Here is a 17,500-nt window from a genome sequence, read left to right as displayed (position 1 = left end):
TGTCCTGTATGCATACGGCTGTTTTAGCACATTTAAAGTAGCGCTGGAGGAAGTGGCAGTGTGTTTGATAGAGACTGATGGTTGTTTTTTCTGTTATTTTAAGATCAGTAATGATTGGATTAATGATCGAGTGCTCTTTAGCCTATTCTGAAATGATTAGACTGCTGTGTAATGCAAATACATGTTAATAATTAAATATACATAGTAGTTCATCATAATATAGTTTATTGTTAGCATTGCTCTTTTTGACATGGGTTTATTTATGTATTTATTTATTTTGTTGTTGATTTTTACTGGTTTAATGCATATACAATTGAAGTTGAAGAGAAGATTTCTTCAACACATTTCTAATTAAAATAGTTTTAATAACTCATTTCTAATAACTGATTTATTTTATCTTTGCCATGATGACAGTAAATAATATTTTACTAGATATTTTTCAAGACACTTCTATACAGCTTAAAGTGACATTTAAAGGCTTAACTAGGTTCATTAGGTTAACTAGGCAGGTTAGGGTAATTAGGCAAGTTACTGTATAATGTTGGTTTGTTCTGTAGACTATCGAAAAAATATAGCTTAAAGGGGCTAATAATTTTGAAAATGGCTTTTAAAAAATTAAAAACTGCTTTTATTCTAGCCGAAATAAAGCAAATAAGACTTTCTCCAGAAGAAAAAATATTATCAGACATACTGTGAAAATTTCCTTGCTCTGTTAAACATCATTTGGGAAATATTTAAAAAAGAAAATAAAAAAATCAATAATAATTTTTACTTCAACTGTATATATAAAAACATTGGTGAACACTATTTAAATAGATCATTCTTGTTTTTGCTAGAACTTTACTAGAATACAGCAACATTTTCTCCCACCTTCATACATCCTTCTTCCACATTATAATATAGTTTATTATTATCATTGTTGTTTTGATATGTTTATTTATTTATTTATGCATGTTTTTTTTTTTTTTTGCTAAGTTTTTATTGGCGCAATGTGTATTTAAATTTGTTATATTTCATAAATGTGTAAATATAATAGATAGCCTTATAATTTAGTTAGGTTATCCTAAAGGCCATGTATTTTAGTTGTAACACTAGTGAAAAATATGTAAATGGATCTTTCTTGTTTTTACTAGAACTTAATAATAATAATAATAATAATAAACGAAGCAATTTGAGCACAGTAAAACCCAATGAATAAAGAGAACTCGAACCAGCTGAGTACTGTAAAACCCAATAAGTTTATTAAGGCAACACAAACCGTTAGAGGAAACCAATTGCAACAAACCATTTGAGTTAAAAAAAACTAATCTATATGAGCACTGTGAACTTAAGTTGAAGTAATGAGGTATTTAATTAACTCATTACCTAACTCATTATTAGTTTTAAAACTCTTTTCAAATGAGTAGAATTAACTTCAGTAAATTTTGAGTTAACAACACTCATTTCATTTGATAAAGTTGACTGTTGGATTTCACAGTGTAATGCAATAATAATAATAATAATAATAATAATAATAATAATAATAATAATAATAATTTATTTAATTGTAAAATACATTTAATCATGAAAAATCTATTTTTAAATATTTTATTTGCAATACAAATTTGTGGTAGTCTAATCGTAGATTATAGTAGATAAAAATGATAATGATAATAATAATTTATTTAATAGCAAAACACAATTTAATAATTGAACTGTATAAGTTATTTTATTTTATTATCTGTAATGCAATAATAATATTAATAATAATCATAATAATGATGATAATGATAATAGTAATATATTTAATAGAAAATTGGTATGTTACAAAAATAATATTTTATCTGTAATGCAATAATGAGGATGATGATGATAATAATAATAATAACAATATATTTAATAGTAAAATACACAGTATTAACCATGAAAAATCTATTCTTTGCAATACAAATTTGTATTACTGTCTAATGTTTAAGGGAAAACAATAACAATTAAAAATCTAATTTTTTCCTTAGCGAACAATTAAAAACACGTTTTTCCTTAGCGATCTGTATGTGCATGTACATTATATACACACGTTGCTATTGTGTGTACTGTGTATGTGTAATATATATTTTAAAAAAATGTCATAAAATTATAGAATTTAATAAATATTAAAATCATTTTAATGTATAATTTACAGAGTATTATTATTATTATTATTATTATTATTATTATTATTATTATTATTATTATTATTATTATTATTATTATTATTATTATTATTATTATTATTATTATTATTATTATTAATATTATTATAAAGAGGACTGTTACGAGTTCTTTCAGGGACCCCTTAATAAGGCTATGAAGAATCTGAAATAAGCAGTACATGAAAGTTCTTAAAGCACAGAATCGAGATCAATTGGTGTTTTTATTTTCCTATATTTTTCTAATTCTACAGTGTAGTGGAAACACCCCAACATTTCCACCCACCTTCACACATCCTGCTAAAGTTTCCCTTCTTCCACTCACTTTTACATTCATTCTATTTCTGCCCGCTTTATCGGCATGGATCTGTTGTTCAGTACTCAAATAATCCCAAGCGAGAGTTTGTATCCGGGTTCTTTCCGAGGCTGTCATGGAACAGGTTTACCACTTGTGGAGCAGAGCTGCTTTGCATGAGCTTCAACCACACTTTTTTTCTTCTTTTCTCTGGCTTCACTCCATGTGTTTGAAGCCCAGGTGTTTTTCAATGGCCACTAGTGTTGTTGATCAGAGCAGCTTACTGACATCACTGCTAAAACTCTTTGACTGCCACTTGTTGTTCTTCATACTCTGCCTATTTTAGTCCACGGCTGTGTGTTTACGTGCCTGTTATCTCTGAAAATCGGTTTGTCGAGAAGAAGTGTTTGCGTCATAGACTCTGTTCCGGTCGCTCAGGTCCAGCTGCATTTTTACATTTCCTGCAGAAAATGTTGGTCTGAATGTGTTCTCATATTGATTTCAATTAGGCCTGTCACAATAATCAATATATCAACTTATTGCACAACACATGATCTCAATCAGTTTTGGTGATGCAATACTAAATCACCGGCCACTTTATTAGGTACACCTTAGGTACCGGTTGGACCACATTTTGCCTTCAGAACTGCCTTAATCCTTCGTGCCGTAAATTCAGCAAGGTACTTGAAATATTCCTCAGAGATTTCGGTCCATTTTGACATGATAGCATCACATCCATGATGCAAACCTCCAATTCCACAACATCCCAATGGTGCTATGTTGGCTTGATACCGGTGACTGTGGAGGCCATTTAAGTACAGTGAACTGATTGTTATGTTCAAGAATTCAGTCTGCAATGATTCGCACTTTATCACATGGCGCATTATACTGCTGGAAGTAGCCTAGAGATGGTTGTGCATGGAAATCCTAGTAGATCAGCAGTTTCTGAAATACTCAGACCAGCCTGTCTGGCACCAACAACCATGCCAAGTTCAAAGTCACTTAAATCATCTTTCTTCCCCATTCTGATGCTTGGTTTGAACTGCAGCAGATCGTCTTGACCATGTCTACATGCCTAAATGCATTGAGTTGCTGCCATGTGATTGGCTGACTAGAAATTTGCGTTAATGAGCATTGGACAGGTATACCTAATAAAGTGGCCGGTGTGTCTAGAATGCCCATACATAAACAATTCTAGCAATATGTTATCTGATTGGGCAACGACTATATAAAATGACTATAATTCAATTAAATATTCTTAAGAATAAAATATGATGTGTTCTTTGGAAGAGTGTACTTGCATTGTTATGATATTATATTATCATTCTGACATTATATATTGAGTGGCATAAAATGGTCTTAAAATAGCAATAATATTCACAATATATTTGGTGCAATATATCATACAACCAAAAATAGATATAGTGACTAGCCTAATTCCGATTCAGCTTTAACATTACACATCCTTTGTGGTGTCACTAACGATTTAATCACGCTTTATTGCCATTCTGACAAACAGTGTGACGAAATGTCATGCCTCATAGGACCACGATGCTACATAAAGAAACTTATTGATAAATATGAACACAACACCGGACATAAGAGCTATTTCGTACATATGTCTTTATATAACTTATACCAGAGCTGTTATCTAACTATTAATTATACATAGTATAAATACTAAACTGTACACTTAACCTAAGACAGACTATACAAGTAACACATATGACAGAATAATATTGTGCAAGATATTATGTAAAGAAGTATTTCAAGTTGATGAAAACAACATAATTTGTGATGCATTCACAAGTAAACATTGTTTTCCTGTTTGAGTCCTTATGAGATGGAGTTTAATTAAAGTGTCCGGTGCATATAGAGAAGAGAAGAGTGTTTCTACAGGTGGTTTGACAAGCCCACTCACCTGTGTGAGGCACACTTCAGGGGTACACAGGTTTTTTTTGTAGAGAGATGGAGGGATTGTAAGAATTCCTATTTCTGTTCTATTGATGACATTTTCTGCCCATAATGGTTTTGTACCAAATTAATAATTTAGGTTTTCCTGTGCACAGAAATAAAATTGTATGTATGTTTATGTAATTGTACATTTTTATCACTAAAATTGTAACTTTTATCACATTTTTATCAGTGTAACGATAGTTTATTTACAAGATATCTTGTCAGATTTAGAGCAAACATTTACCCCCTCCTTCCCCAAAAAATTCAATCTTTATATTTGGTTTTAGCATTTGTCAGCAAGATTTGTTTATTTTATTAATTGCAAATTTAATACCACAAAGTTTATTATAATATCTTATTCTTATATATATATATATATATATTTATATTATTATTATTAATTTTTTTTTTAGAAGGCCATATCAGAATAAATGTTATTACATTACTGCATAAATACGTCTGTTATACTGATGTTCGATCATTGTTTCCCACTGAAGTTTAGTAAAATACTTGCATTTAAAATGCTTTCTACATGCATAAATTCACTTTAGTGCATTTAATTCAATGTCTAATCTAAAAAAGTGAGTCTTGTTTTTGCTGAAATATAAACTTAAACATTAAACTTAAACAAAAGCATTTCATTTAGTCAGTAACTGCTCTGAATTAATGTTATGTGTGTTCATACTTTATAAGATTCATTTGTTTATTCAGGAATCAGTCAGCACTGGTTATGCTATATATTTTGTTACACTAAAAATAAATAGTTCTTAAGTCTCTAAAAAAGATGGATTTGTTTGTTTTGTTTTCTACAAAGAATCAGTTCTAAAAAAAAAGCATTCTTTCTCGAATCAGATTAAGTTCGGGATATATTTTGTGGATAATTCATATCAGAGCTGAACGATATTGGAAAAATCTGACATTGCAATATTTAGTTTTCCTCCGATATATACATATATATATATATATATATATATATATATATATATATATATATATATATATATATATATATATATATATATAGTTGAAGTCAAAATTATTAGCCCTTATTCTTTCTATTTTAAATATTTGCTAAATGATGTTTAACACTGCAAGGAAATTTTCACAGTATGTCTGATAATATTTTTTCTTCTGGAGAAAGTCTAATTTGTTTTATTTCGACTAGAATAAAAGCAGTTATTTATTTATTTTTTTAAACATTTTAAGGTCAAAACTATTAGCCCCCTCAAGCTATATTTTTTGATAGTCTGCAGAACAAACCATCATTATACAATAACTTGCCTAATTACCCTAACCTCCCTAGTTAACCTAATTAACCTAGTTAAGCCTTTAAATGTCACTTTAAGCTGTATAGAAGTGTCTTGAAAAATATCTAGTAAAATATTATTTACTGTCATCATGGAAAAGATCAAATACATCAGATATTAGAGAAGAGTTATTAAAACTGTTATGTTTAGAAATGTGTTGAAAACATCTGCTCTCCGTTAATTAGAAATTGGGAAAAAAATAAACGGGGCTAATAATTCAGCGGGCTAATAATTCTGACTTCAACTGTATATTGCGATGCGAATATAATTTCACCAGATAATTTAGCTCTATTTGGAAGGATTTTATTAATTTAGATCGATTGGACTGATCAAGTCTTTGTCTATGTAGTGCATCTGCATAAATAATAAGAAATTACAAGCATATATAAATATGACGGCAAAAATAAAAACGTTAAATAAACAATGCTTTATGGTTTTCTGGGAAATCTAACAGTATTCAAATACAAAAATTGCACAATCAGACATAAAATAACATTGTGGTTGTTGTATAAATAATACAATATCTAAAAATAATATTTGATAATATCCTCATCTTTTAATCTTTAATAAGCAAGCTAATCCTGCGACGTGACTATTGCAGATACACACATTGCAATATTGATGTTTAAACGGTATTGTTCTGCCCTAATTCATGTACATTGTGGAGATGTCTATTTGATGTTTTTGTTTACATCTGGAAGATGTATTTATTAGAGCATTTGCTGACATATCTTGCACGGGAATCTTTAAAGTATAATTGTGAAACTGTTAAACATTAACTGTGAAAGAGATGCTGTAAACTCTAGAGAAATGAACACTTAGTTCAACTGTGATGGTACAGATTACAGCAAAACATCTATTAGATGTCAATTTTCAGATGTTAAATTAACGTTTAGAGTTTGTCTTTGCAATGTTTCATTTGTGAATGTTTGTTTTAAGGACTTTTGTTAGACCCTTGAACACAGTAGATGTTTTCCACAAGCGATCTTTAAAATGCATCTTGCAGTACATATCTGGCAAGCTTGGATATTCACTTTATACTTTTTTGAATCATTATGTACAGCACTGGTTGAACTATTTTTTGATTCATTGAAAATGATCATTCAGAACCGGTTTCTAGTCCTTCACTTTTTTCTCTAAAAGTCATTTCAAGGAATCTTACAGCACTAGCTGGATGATATTTTGTTTCACTAAAAAGAAAAATCAATGCTTAAAAAAAGCACCGGATTCACTGAAAAGAGTCAGTCCTTAATCATTATTTCTAAAATCCACACAAAACTGGTTAGGTTGCCTTTTTTTTCTTAAAATAACCACATTTTTCTCTAACAATATATTCCTCTTAAAGGGATAGTTCACCCAAAATTGAAAAGCCTGTCATCATTTACTCACTCTTCACTTGTTCCAAACCTGTTAGAGTTTCTTATGTTAAACACAAAAGAAGATATTTTGAAGCAAATCTATAACCATTGACTTCCATAGTATTTGTTTTTCCCACTATGAAAGTCAATGGTTACAGGTTTTCAGCATTCTTCAAAATATCTTCTTTTGTGTATAAATCTTGTCTTTTGTGGAGAAAGAAACTCCTTAAGCTTTGGAACCACTTGAGGGAAAGTAAACAGTGAATACATTTAATTTTCGGGTGAACTATCCCTTTAACCGACGAACTCTTGTGCGCGAGCCAAAGCAATAATCATAAACTTTTTGTATGTCTAACCATTCTAAGATGGTTACAGGGCAGTAAACGATACACTGTACAACGCAAACTACACTGCTTATCGCTAATTTACATACCCTGTCCTTTGTACTTAAGTACTCCAACTAATCTGAAGACAGAGGCTTTGTTGATTACATTTGGTCTTTTGTGATGTTGGAGAAGATTTATCTTGGTCGAGTTTGTTTATGTGAGAGCCTGGATTGTGTTCTCTCTCCCTATTTTGGGCTGAGCTGAGTTTTAAGGCTCCAGGCTCTTTGTAAAGGATCCAGCAGCACTTCGTTTGGGTGTTGGCCGTGTGGTATTGTTTGCTTGGCGTCGCTGTATGAAAGGGATCTGTAGGATAAATATTTCAGCGCTCTCTCCTTCTCTCCCCCTGTCTCTTTCTCTCTCTCTCTCTCTCTCTCTCTCTCTCTCTCTCGCTCTCTCTCTCTTTCTCTCTCTCTCTCTCTCTCTCTCTCTCTTTCTCTTTCTCTCTCTCGCTCTTTCTGTGCCCGTATCTGTACACACTGCGTATTGATTAACATTGAGCCCAAGTAAATGTGCCATTGATTTTATGCTTTGTTAAGCGCCAGGCTTTACCAACGTGACCTGTCGGGCAGGGCGTCCCATGAAGATGGACGCAGTTTCCCTCCTCCCAAAAAAATTGGTGTGTTCATTAGGGGTGGGACGGTTCACTAAATTGTCGGTTCGGATTTTATCACTGTTCAGTGGTCACGATTTTGGGTTGAATGAGTTTCAACAACTGTATCGTATCTTGGGCTTACTTTGCAAAGTTTTGTTTTTCTGCGATATACATTTGAAGTCAGACTTAAAGTTAAAGTCAGTATTATTAGCCCCCCATTTTTTTTTTTTTTTTTCTGTTTTAAATATTTCCCAAATAATGTTTAACAGAGCAAGGACATTTTCACAATATGTCTGATAATATTTTTTCTTTCTATTTGTTTTATTTTGGCTAGAATAAAAGCAGTTTTAAATTTTTTTAAAATCTATTTTAAGGTCAAAATTATTAGCCCTTTGAGCTAATATTTTTTCTATAGTCTACAGAACAAACCATCGTTATACAATAACTTGCCTAATTACCTTAACCTGCCTAGTTAACCTAATTAACCTAGTTAAGCCTTTAAATGTCACTTTAAGCTGTATAGAAGTGTCTTAAAAAATATCTAGTCAAATATTATTTACTGTCATCATGGCAAAGATAAAATAAATCAGTTATTAGAAATGAGTTAATAAAACTATTATGTTTAGAAATGTGTTGGAAAAATCTACTCTCCGTTAAACAGAAATTGGGGAAAAAAATAAACAGGGGCGCTAATAATTTTGACTTCAACTGTATTAGCCCTCCTGAATTATTAGCCCCCCTGTATATTTTTCTCCCCAGTTTTTGTTTAACAGAAATATATTTTCAACACATTTCTAAACATAATAGTTTTAATACTCATTTCTAATAACTAATTTATTTTATCTTTGTTATGATGACAGTAAATGATATTTGACTAGATATTTTTCTAAATACTAGTATTCAGCTTAAAGTGACATTTAAATGTGTAATTAGATTAACGAGGCAAGTTAGGGTAATTAGGCTAATCGTTTTAGAAGGATGGTTTGTTCTGTAAACAATCGGGAAAAAAAAAATATTGCTTAAAAGAGCTGATAATACTGACCTTTTAATTTTTTTTTTTTTATTATTAACAACTGCTTTTATTCTAGGCGAAATAAAACAAGTTAAATAAAACAACAAATAAGACTTTCTCCAGAAGAAGAAAAAAATATTATCGGAAATACTGTGAAAAATTCCTTCCTTTGTTAATTGTTGTTTAGGAAATAAATAAAAAAATAATAATAATAATTGCGACTTAAACTGTATATTGCGATATGAATATAATTTCACCAGATGACTTAAATAGCTCTATTTTAAAGGTTTCATCTTTGGAGACCAATTGGGATATTTCCGAGGGCAGTGAATCTGTAAAAATAAACAAATTGTAAGCGTAGATAAATACAATAAAGCAAAAAAAAGAGAAAAAAAATGCTTTAGGATTTTCTGCAGAGTTTGACTTTATTCAGATACGGAAATGTATTACTGAAATGTAAATAAATAACTCAGCCGTGCTGCGACGTGCATATGACAGTAAGAAGTATCGCACACCAGACGCGCACATTCGCATGCAATTTTAAGTTAAACTATGGCGCGGCAGAAATATGAACAGTGTCCTTTTCCTTTGACTTAGTCCCTTATTTATCTGGGGTTGCCACAGCGGAATGAACCACCAACTATTCCAGCATATGTTTTACACAGCAAATGCCCTTCCAGCCACAACCCAGCACTGGAAAACACCCATACAGTAACGCATTCACACACAATGGCCAATTTTGTTTACCTAATTCACTTGTACTGCATGTCTCTGGACTGTGGGGGAAATCGGAGCACCTGGAGGAAACACACGCCAACATGGGGAAAACATGCAAAACTCCACACAGAAATGCCAACTGGTTCAGCCAGGACTCGAACCAGTGACCTTCTTGCTGTGAGGCGACAGTGCTAACCACTGAGCCACTGGGCCGCCCACAGAAGAACCAATTGGTTTTATTTTTTTCCTTGTGTCCTATCCCCTAGTGTTCATGGACAGGGCCGTATGTTGTGTCAAATGATGAAGTTTGTGACTCAAAATCCCAATGACTGTCCATCCATCATTCCTCTAATGTTCTCATTTGTGGTTTATTTATTTTTTTTTTTTTCTGTATTCTGAAGCACCTCGGTCTCCGGCTTTGCTTATAACCATCAATTATTCAATGACAAAAGAGCTAATCATGCATGTTGTGTTTTTCTTCCCAATAATGGCGATCTCCATATTTAGTATACTCATGCCAAAATATATCATTATGCCATTATATGGTGTTTGTTTTTGTCCTGGCTTTAGCGATTTCGAAATAAATAGCTTGATGTTTTAAGAGTCCTGGGATTTCCCTGAACAATGAGCTGGAGATGATCGATGGCCGTGCATGCTGCTTGAAGCTCATGATCGTCCAGATATTCCTGTCCGACGAGTCAATCGATCAATAAAATACAGAGCTGGAGAGGATCTGTAAATGAGCTTCATAGAGCCAGCTGGGAAGGGGAATGTGTAGTCAGATGAGATGAGATGGGTGGTTACACTGTTGATTTATATTCTGGTCATTTTTAAAGGGGTAGTTTGATTAGAAATGAAAGCTGGTAGCTTAGGTAAGTTTAAACTGTCAAGACTTACTTTCTGATGTTTTGTAATTTTAGTGGTCTTGCAGTCTTCAGAGATAAATGTTAGCATTGGTGTTTATTTGTACTTTAGTTAAAGGTTCTTATGAAAAACTTTTATAAGATCGTTCTGTTAGGAGTGTTATGGAGCAAAAATAATATATATATATCTGTAAAGTAAATTTTTTTTGGCATTTTTTTGATCCTTTACTTCAAACTTATATTTAATAAAAAAAAAAGACTAACTATTTTATTATTTAATGTATTGAAATGTTATATATACACTACCTGACAAAAGTCTTGTCACCTATCCAAGTTTTAGGAACAACAAATAATAACTTGACTTCTTGTTGATCATTTGGTATCTAGAAGTGGCTTATATGAAAGACAAAGACCTCTAGATTACGCTTATTTTACCAAAATAAAACATGATCATGCCTTGATTTTTAATCCGTTAATTAGAACAGTAAGGTCTGACTTTGCTTAGACAAAAGTCTTGTCACTTAACAGAAATAATGTACAGTGTAGAATATAAAGTCATGGTGCTGTGGAAAAAGAATCAATATTGTGTATGACTCCCATGAGCTTGGAGGACTGCATCCATACATCTCTGCAATCACTCAAATAACTTAATAAAGTCATCTGAAATGGCAAGGAAAGCGTTCCTGCAGGACTCCCAGAGTTCATCAAGATTCTTTGTATTCATCTGCAATGCCTCCTCCTCCATCTTACCCCAGACATGCTCAATGATGTTCATGTCTGGTGACTGGGCTGGCCAGTCCTTGACCTTCAGTACCTTTCAGGAACTTTGATATGGAGGCTGAAGTATGAGAAGGAGCGCTATCCTGCTGAATAATTTGCCTTCTCCTGTGGTTTGTAATGTAATGGGGAGCACAAATGTCTTGATACCTCAGGCTGTTGATGTTGCCATCCACTCTGAAGATCTCTCGTACATCCCCATACTGAATGTAACCCCAAACCATGATTTTTCCTTCACCAAACTTGACTGATTTCTGTAAGAATCCTGGGTCCACGCAGGTTCCAATAGGTCTTCGGCAGTATTTGTGATGATTGGTATGCAGTTCAACAGATTATTCATGGGAAAATCTACCTTCTGCCACTTTTTCAAACGATCAACTTTAAAACAAGTTATTATTGGTTGCTCTTACAACTGGGATCGAGGACAAGAGTTTTGTATTTTTATATAAACGGAGTGAACATTTATAAAAAAATGAATACAGTATACAGTACAAGCTCTGCTCTGTATACTGCAAACAAACAACAAAAACATGTGGATGTATTTTACCTTTATTCCTAATATGCTTTCTGAAAAATAGTCACAATGCTTTGTGAATTAAGATTTAGCTTACTCATAAAATATATTAAACACATCCTTCTGCCCCCCATCCCCCTTCAGTCGCCTTTCCATAGAACTCAACCTAATGTTGTGACTCACCTTGGAGCTTTCTGCTGTGGTTTACGTCTTTTCCCTGCAAACATTGTATATACATTGAATGGGGGAAAACACTTCCCTAGCTAGAGCTGCAGAACAAGTGGGTGGTCACCGTTGCGCTCTATGTAAACATCAGAGTAGTGTGCTAATGAGAGAGAGAGAAGGAGAGTCTGGAGCTTCTGTGAATCTGCCCCGTGTTCCAGGAAACTACAGCAGTGCACATAAACACTCAGCATGCCTGCAACGGCTCTGTGATGTCACCAGCTGAGCGAGTGAGCAAGAGAAAGGGAGAGAGAGAGAGAGGGAGGGGCAAGCAAGCCTGACGGAGTGAGAGATACAGACACAGCCGGAGGGAAGAGCGAGTCAGTGAGAGCGAGACGGGGAATGTGAAAGACACACACTCAGCTCAGCGCTGGTCGAGGCATCGTGGGAGTCGCTGTGCGCGTGTTGTAACCCCTCCGGCTCGCTGTCTGCCGTCTCTCCCTGCTCTGGACGTGAGGGGCTGATGGGTAAGCAGCGTTTCTGTACAGGCTGTTCTGAGTGGGCGGACTGGTGCGCTTTATTGCATGGTGCTGAGATACGCGAACGCTGGGCTGTGGGTGTGTGTGTGTGTAAACGCACGCTGCATCCTTGAACACTGTCTAGTGAGTGATGAGGACACTTTATTGTCACTGTGTCGTGTGTTTGTTTGTGAGGGGTGCCTCTGGGCTTGGTCCTGTGTGTTTGGTGAGGATGGAAAGTAGGGTGTGACGACGGATGGACGGAGGGATCATTCTGTACCGTTTGTACTGTGATAGATGCGTCCATGTGGTGGTTATGTTGTTTACACGTGAGAGCAGTGGAGAACCGTGGATTAATGGGAAATGCAGAATGGGACGTGTCCCGAACAAGTCAAGACGAGGAACTTGTTATTAAAGGGTGTTTGGCAACAAGAAGTGCAGATCTTTTTGTTCTTTTTTTTTTTTTTTACAGTTGCTGAGCAACTTGCCGCATTCATGTAGAATTCAACTGATGAGCTCACATGTGTGCAGTTATTGGATATTTTATAACATGCAGCAGATGTTGGCTTATCCAATCAGAATTGAGAGCCGGTTGTTCAAATGTAATCTTCCAAAGTTAAAATAATTTTAGATATTAAGCTTTTAAATTGTATTTAATTTTGAAGTATTTGTGATGAATTAGGGCTGCACGATATTGGAAAAATTACACATTGCAATATTTTTTATTCTGCGATATATTGATATTGTGATATGAATATGTGATATGATATGAATACATATGATATGAATACAATTTCACTAGATTTCACTAGATGAGTTGAACAAAGAATCTAAAGTTGAAGAGTTCAGATGCAAAAACCTCTAAGTGCCATCTGGAATTTTCTTCTACAATAAGCATTTTCTCTGCCTCTTATGTTTATGTTCAGTTATTTCATATTAAACTGGCTGAAAATAACCTATTCTTTGCCGTAAAAGTGCAATTACTGAATCAAGACAGGAACCTAAGAAGAAAGCAAATTTTAGAAGAAAATTTCAGATGGCACTTGGAGGTTTTTGCATCTGAACACTTCAGTTTTAGATTGATTGGGAAGATTCTGTGGGGGAGTGCATGAACACAGCAAGTCTTGTATAATAAGCGTAGTATTTATAATATTGAGCTCAATATTTGAATGATAAACATAATAAAATATACAATATAATAAAATCTATATGCATAGATAAACTGAGCTCACATGTGTGCAGTTTTTGGATATTTTATAACATGCAGCAGATGTTGGCTTATCCAATCAGAATTGAGAGCCGGTCGTTCAAATGTAATCTTCCAAAGTTAAAATCATTTTAGATATTAAGCTTTTGATTTGTATTTAATTTTGAAGTATTTGTGATGAATTAGGGCTGCACGATATTGGAAAAATTACACATTGCAATATTTTTTATTCTGCGATTATATTTATATTGTGATATAAATACAATTTCACTAGATGAGTTGAACAAAGAATCTAAAGTTGAAGAGTTCAGATGCAAAAACCTCTAAGTGCCATCTGGAATTTTCTTCTACAATAAGCATTTTCTCTGCCTCTTATGTTTATGTTCAGTTATTTCATGTTAAACTGTCTGAAAAGAACCTATTCTTTGCCGTAAAAGTGCAATTACTGAATCAAGACAGGAACCAAAGAAGAAAGCCAATTTTAGAAGAAAAGTTCAGATGGCACTTGGAGGTTTTTGCATCTGAACACTTCAGTTTTAGATTGATTGGGAAGATTCTCGGGGGAGTGCATGAACACAGCAAGTCTTGTATAATAAGCGTAGTATTTATAATATTGAGCTCAATATTTGAATAATAAACATAATAAAATCTACAAGCATAGATAAACTGAGGTCACGTGTGCAGTTAATGGATATTTTATAACTTGCAGCAGATGTTAGCTTATCCAATCAGAATTGAGAGCTGGTTGTTAAAATGTAATCTCTTTCTAAGTTAAAATAATTCTAAATATTAAGCTTTTGTTTTGTATTTAATATTTGAAGTATTAGTATTAGTAATAAATTAGGGCTGCACGATACTGGAAAAATGCCACATTTATATATATATATATATATATATATATATATATATATATATAATTTTTTCTGCGATTATGAGTATGATTTTACTAGATGAGTTGAATAAAAATGATCAATCATAATTCAGACTAAACATTGCAAATACTTGCGATGTGACTATTGCCAATGCGCCCACATGTCTCCATGTCTCCGTATTAACATGTCTCCATAGTAATACGAATAATCATATCAACAAGACAGGATGTGCACAAAGCAGTCGGGATTGAAAGATCTGTTCAGCTCTCTGTGATCAGCTGCACCTCAAGAACGTTTTCGAAACAGGGCATGTTTGTAATAAAGACAGTAAAATCGCTTCGTAATTCATCACCACAGCTGCATGTCAGTACAATTACTGTATAAGACAAGAGGATTCAATCCTGGTTCGTGGACGTTAAATCAGTTTTATTTTGTACAATAACATAGCGGATATCCATACAGCAGTGGATATTAAGGTGTATCCCGTCACATATGCCATGCAAAAACTGTAATATTTATTTTTATATATGTTGTGATATAACTGAACTTTATAACGACATTGTGTGCGACTCATCATTGCAGAAAGGCTTGAATTAACTCCAAAACTAATACATCAAACAACCATTGGGAAAGTTCTTACTGTAGTAAGGGAGATCTGCTTTATTCTTGTCTGTGACTGTGACTTTATCTACATGAGACGCAGCAGGTGAAGGCTACACCCATCAGAACAGTCTCTGTGCCTCTAACATGCATGTGGGAATGGTGGGCGGAGAGTACCATCTAATTTGCATTAAAGGCACAGGCAACAAAAACAGCTTAAATTTCCCATATTTAGAAAGGTGTAGTAAATATTCTCATGGCTATTTTGAGCTGAAACTTTACAGACACATTCTGGAGACACAAAAGACTTCTCTTATATGTTGAAAAAGAGTTAAAATCAGTGTCCAGCGAAGCTGAATTATTAGAAATTTCAGTAGTTTTACGATCCATCAATAATTGTTCTAACATGATTTGCTGTTCAAGAAATGTTTATTATTATTATTATTATTATTATTATTATTATCATTTAAAAGTCTATATATTAAGTTAATATTTTATGTAAACGCTCAACGTGACATACTTCTAATACATTTAAAATGTACATAAACAAATACAACAGTAGTAGTTTGAACTGGAGTTTAACTGACTTTTGCAAGAATTAACAACTAATACAACCAGTTGTATTTCTCGTTATTAGCTAATGCTGCTTAATGCATTAACTAACTTATCTTATTGTCTAGCGTTACAACATTTTACATATAATATTCACACCTATAATATATAATATTCATAATAGGGCTGCACATATAATAATTATCATAGGGTTGCAATATTTTATTTTGCTGCGATATGAATATAATTTCACCAGATAGCTCGATAGCTCTATTTGGAAAGAATTAATTGATTTTACACTGATTTGGGATTATTCTGGGTGTAAATCATGCCTAAAATATAATAAACAAATTAAAAGCAATACAGCAAAGATAAAATATAGAAATTTACAGTGCTTTATGGTTTTCTGGGGAGCCAAACAGTATTCAGGTATACAGAAATTAAATAATCATATGTAAAGACACGGTATAATGTTCATCGTAAATAGTTAAATAAAATAAATATTTAATATACTTACAAAAGATACAGTTTCTTGTGCCTGAATCAAAGTCACAGGCGTTAAAACACATGCAGATGATAAACTTTAGTGTTAAACTCCACAAATCTCATCTGAAGTTATGACTCTCGCTCAAAAATAATCCCAACATACAAACTCAGTATTGCATATCCTGTGATTTGACTATTGCAGACATGCATGTTGCGATATCAATGCTGACACGATATTGTGCAGCCCTACACCGTAATATATATTCATATCAACCACTTCTACAAGTGAAAGATTTTAAGAGATGAATTGAATAAAGCAAGATGATTTGCAAGTGAGAGTGTCTACGTTTTTGTTTTGTTTTTTCATTTTTGGTGTCTTTGTTGTGTCATTGAGGGCTTGTTGTGGATGTGCCGGCCAATACACACACACACACACACACACACACACACACACACACACACACACACACACACACACACACACACGCACACACTGTTAGTCATCCAGGATCCTGCAGTGTACTACCTTAGTCTCTTTCACATTTGAACGGGCATTGCTCACCCATCCCCTCTCTCTCTCTTTCTATCTGTCTCTGCCTATTAAAACACACGTGACCATCGGCCGGTTGGCTTCACAGTAACTCAGCATGCAGCAATGTTTTCATTCACGTCCAGCATGTCCATCTCTTTTTCAGTCGACTTTTTTCTCAAGTTTTAATGAGGAAAAAAGTTTCATTCAAACCATCTGTTGAGAGCTCTGCCCTTCCATTAGTCTTGTGATTGACGTTCGCTGCTTTTATTTTCGAGCAAGACCTGCCCACTTAGACAGGAGGTGACATGAAAGCGACCAATGACGAATAGATGTGTTTAGGTGTGGTATTATTTGTGTTTGTTTGATTTTTGTGATAATCTTAGAAGTCATTGAGTTTGAATGCTATTTTCTGTATTGGTAAAATGTTAATAGACAAATATAGTTTTTTTTAATGACCCAGCATCATCACTACTGTATTTTAATATGTGGATTGCCATTTTAGTTTTGGGAACTTCAAAAAAAAAAAAGTATAATAATAATATTTTTCTTAAGGTAAGCGGTTGGAAACCATTTATATAAGCTTAATTTAAACAGACAAAATAAGTTGAACATTACTACATTTAATT

At 33.4% G+C, this 17,500-nt stretch overlaps 1 protein-coding gene across 2 annotated transcripts in view; it reads left to right on the top strand.

The window, feature by feature from the left end:
• hdac4 (histone deacetylase 4) overlaps positions 1 to 17,500 on the top strand; it is a 431,285-nt gene that overhangs the window by 217,290 nt on the left and 196,495 nt on the right. Inside the window, exon 1 of one of the 2 annotated variants that reach the window (XM_056465892.1) lies at positions 12,469 to 12,634. The exons of the other annotated variant lie outside the window; for it this stretch is intronic. Coding sequence (XP_056321867.1) covers positions 12,631 to 12,634 — 4 coding nt within the window. The 5' untranslated portion in view covers positions 12,469 to 12,630. Of the gene's footprint in view, positions 1 to 12,468; positions 12,635 to 17,500 lie in introns of those variants that run through there. 2 annotated transcript variants of the gene reach the window in all.

Source organism: Danio aesculapii, chromosome 9, assembly GCF_903798145.1.
Source record: "Danio aesculapii chromosome 9, fDanAes4.1, whole genome shotgun sequence".
Lineage (NCBI taxonomy): Eukaryota > Metazoa > Chordata > Actinopteri > Cypriniformes > Danionidae > Danio > Danio aesculapii.
Note: the sequence above shows the minus strand (reverse complement) of the source record. Positions and strands in the feature narration are given on the sequence as shown.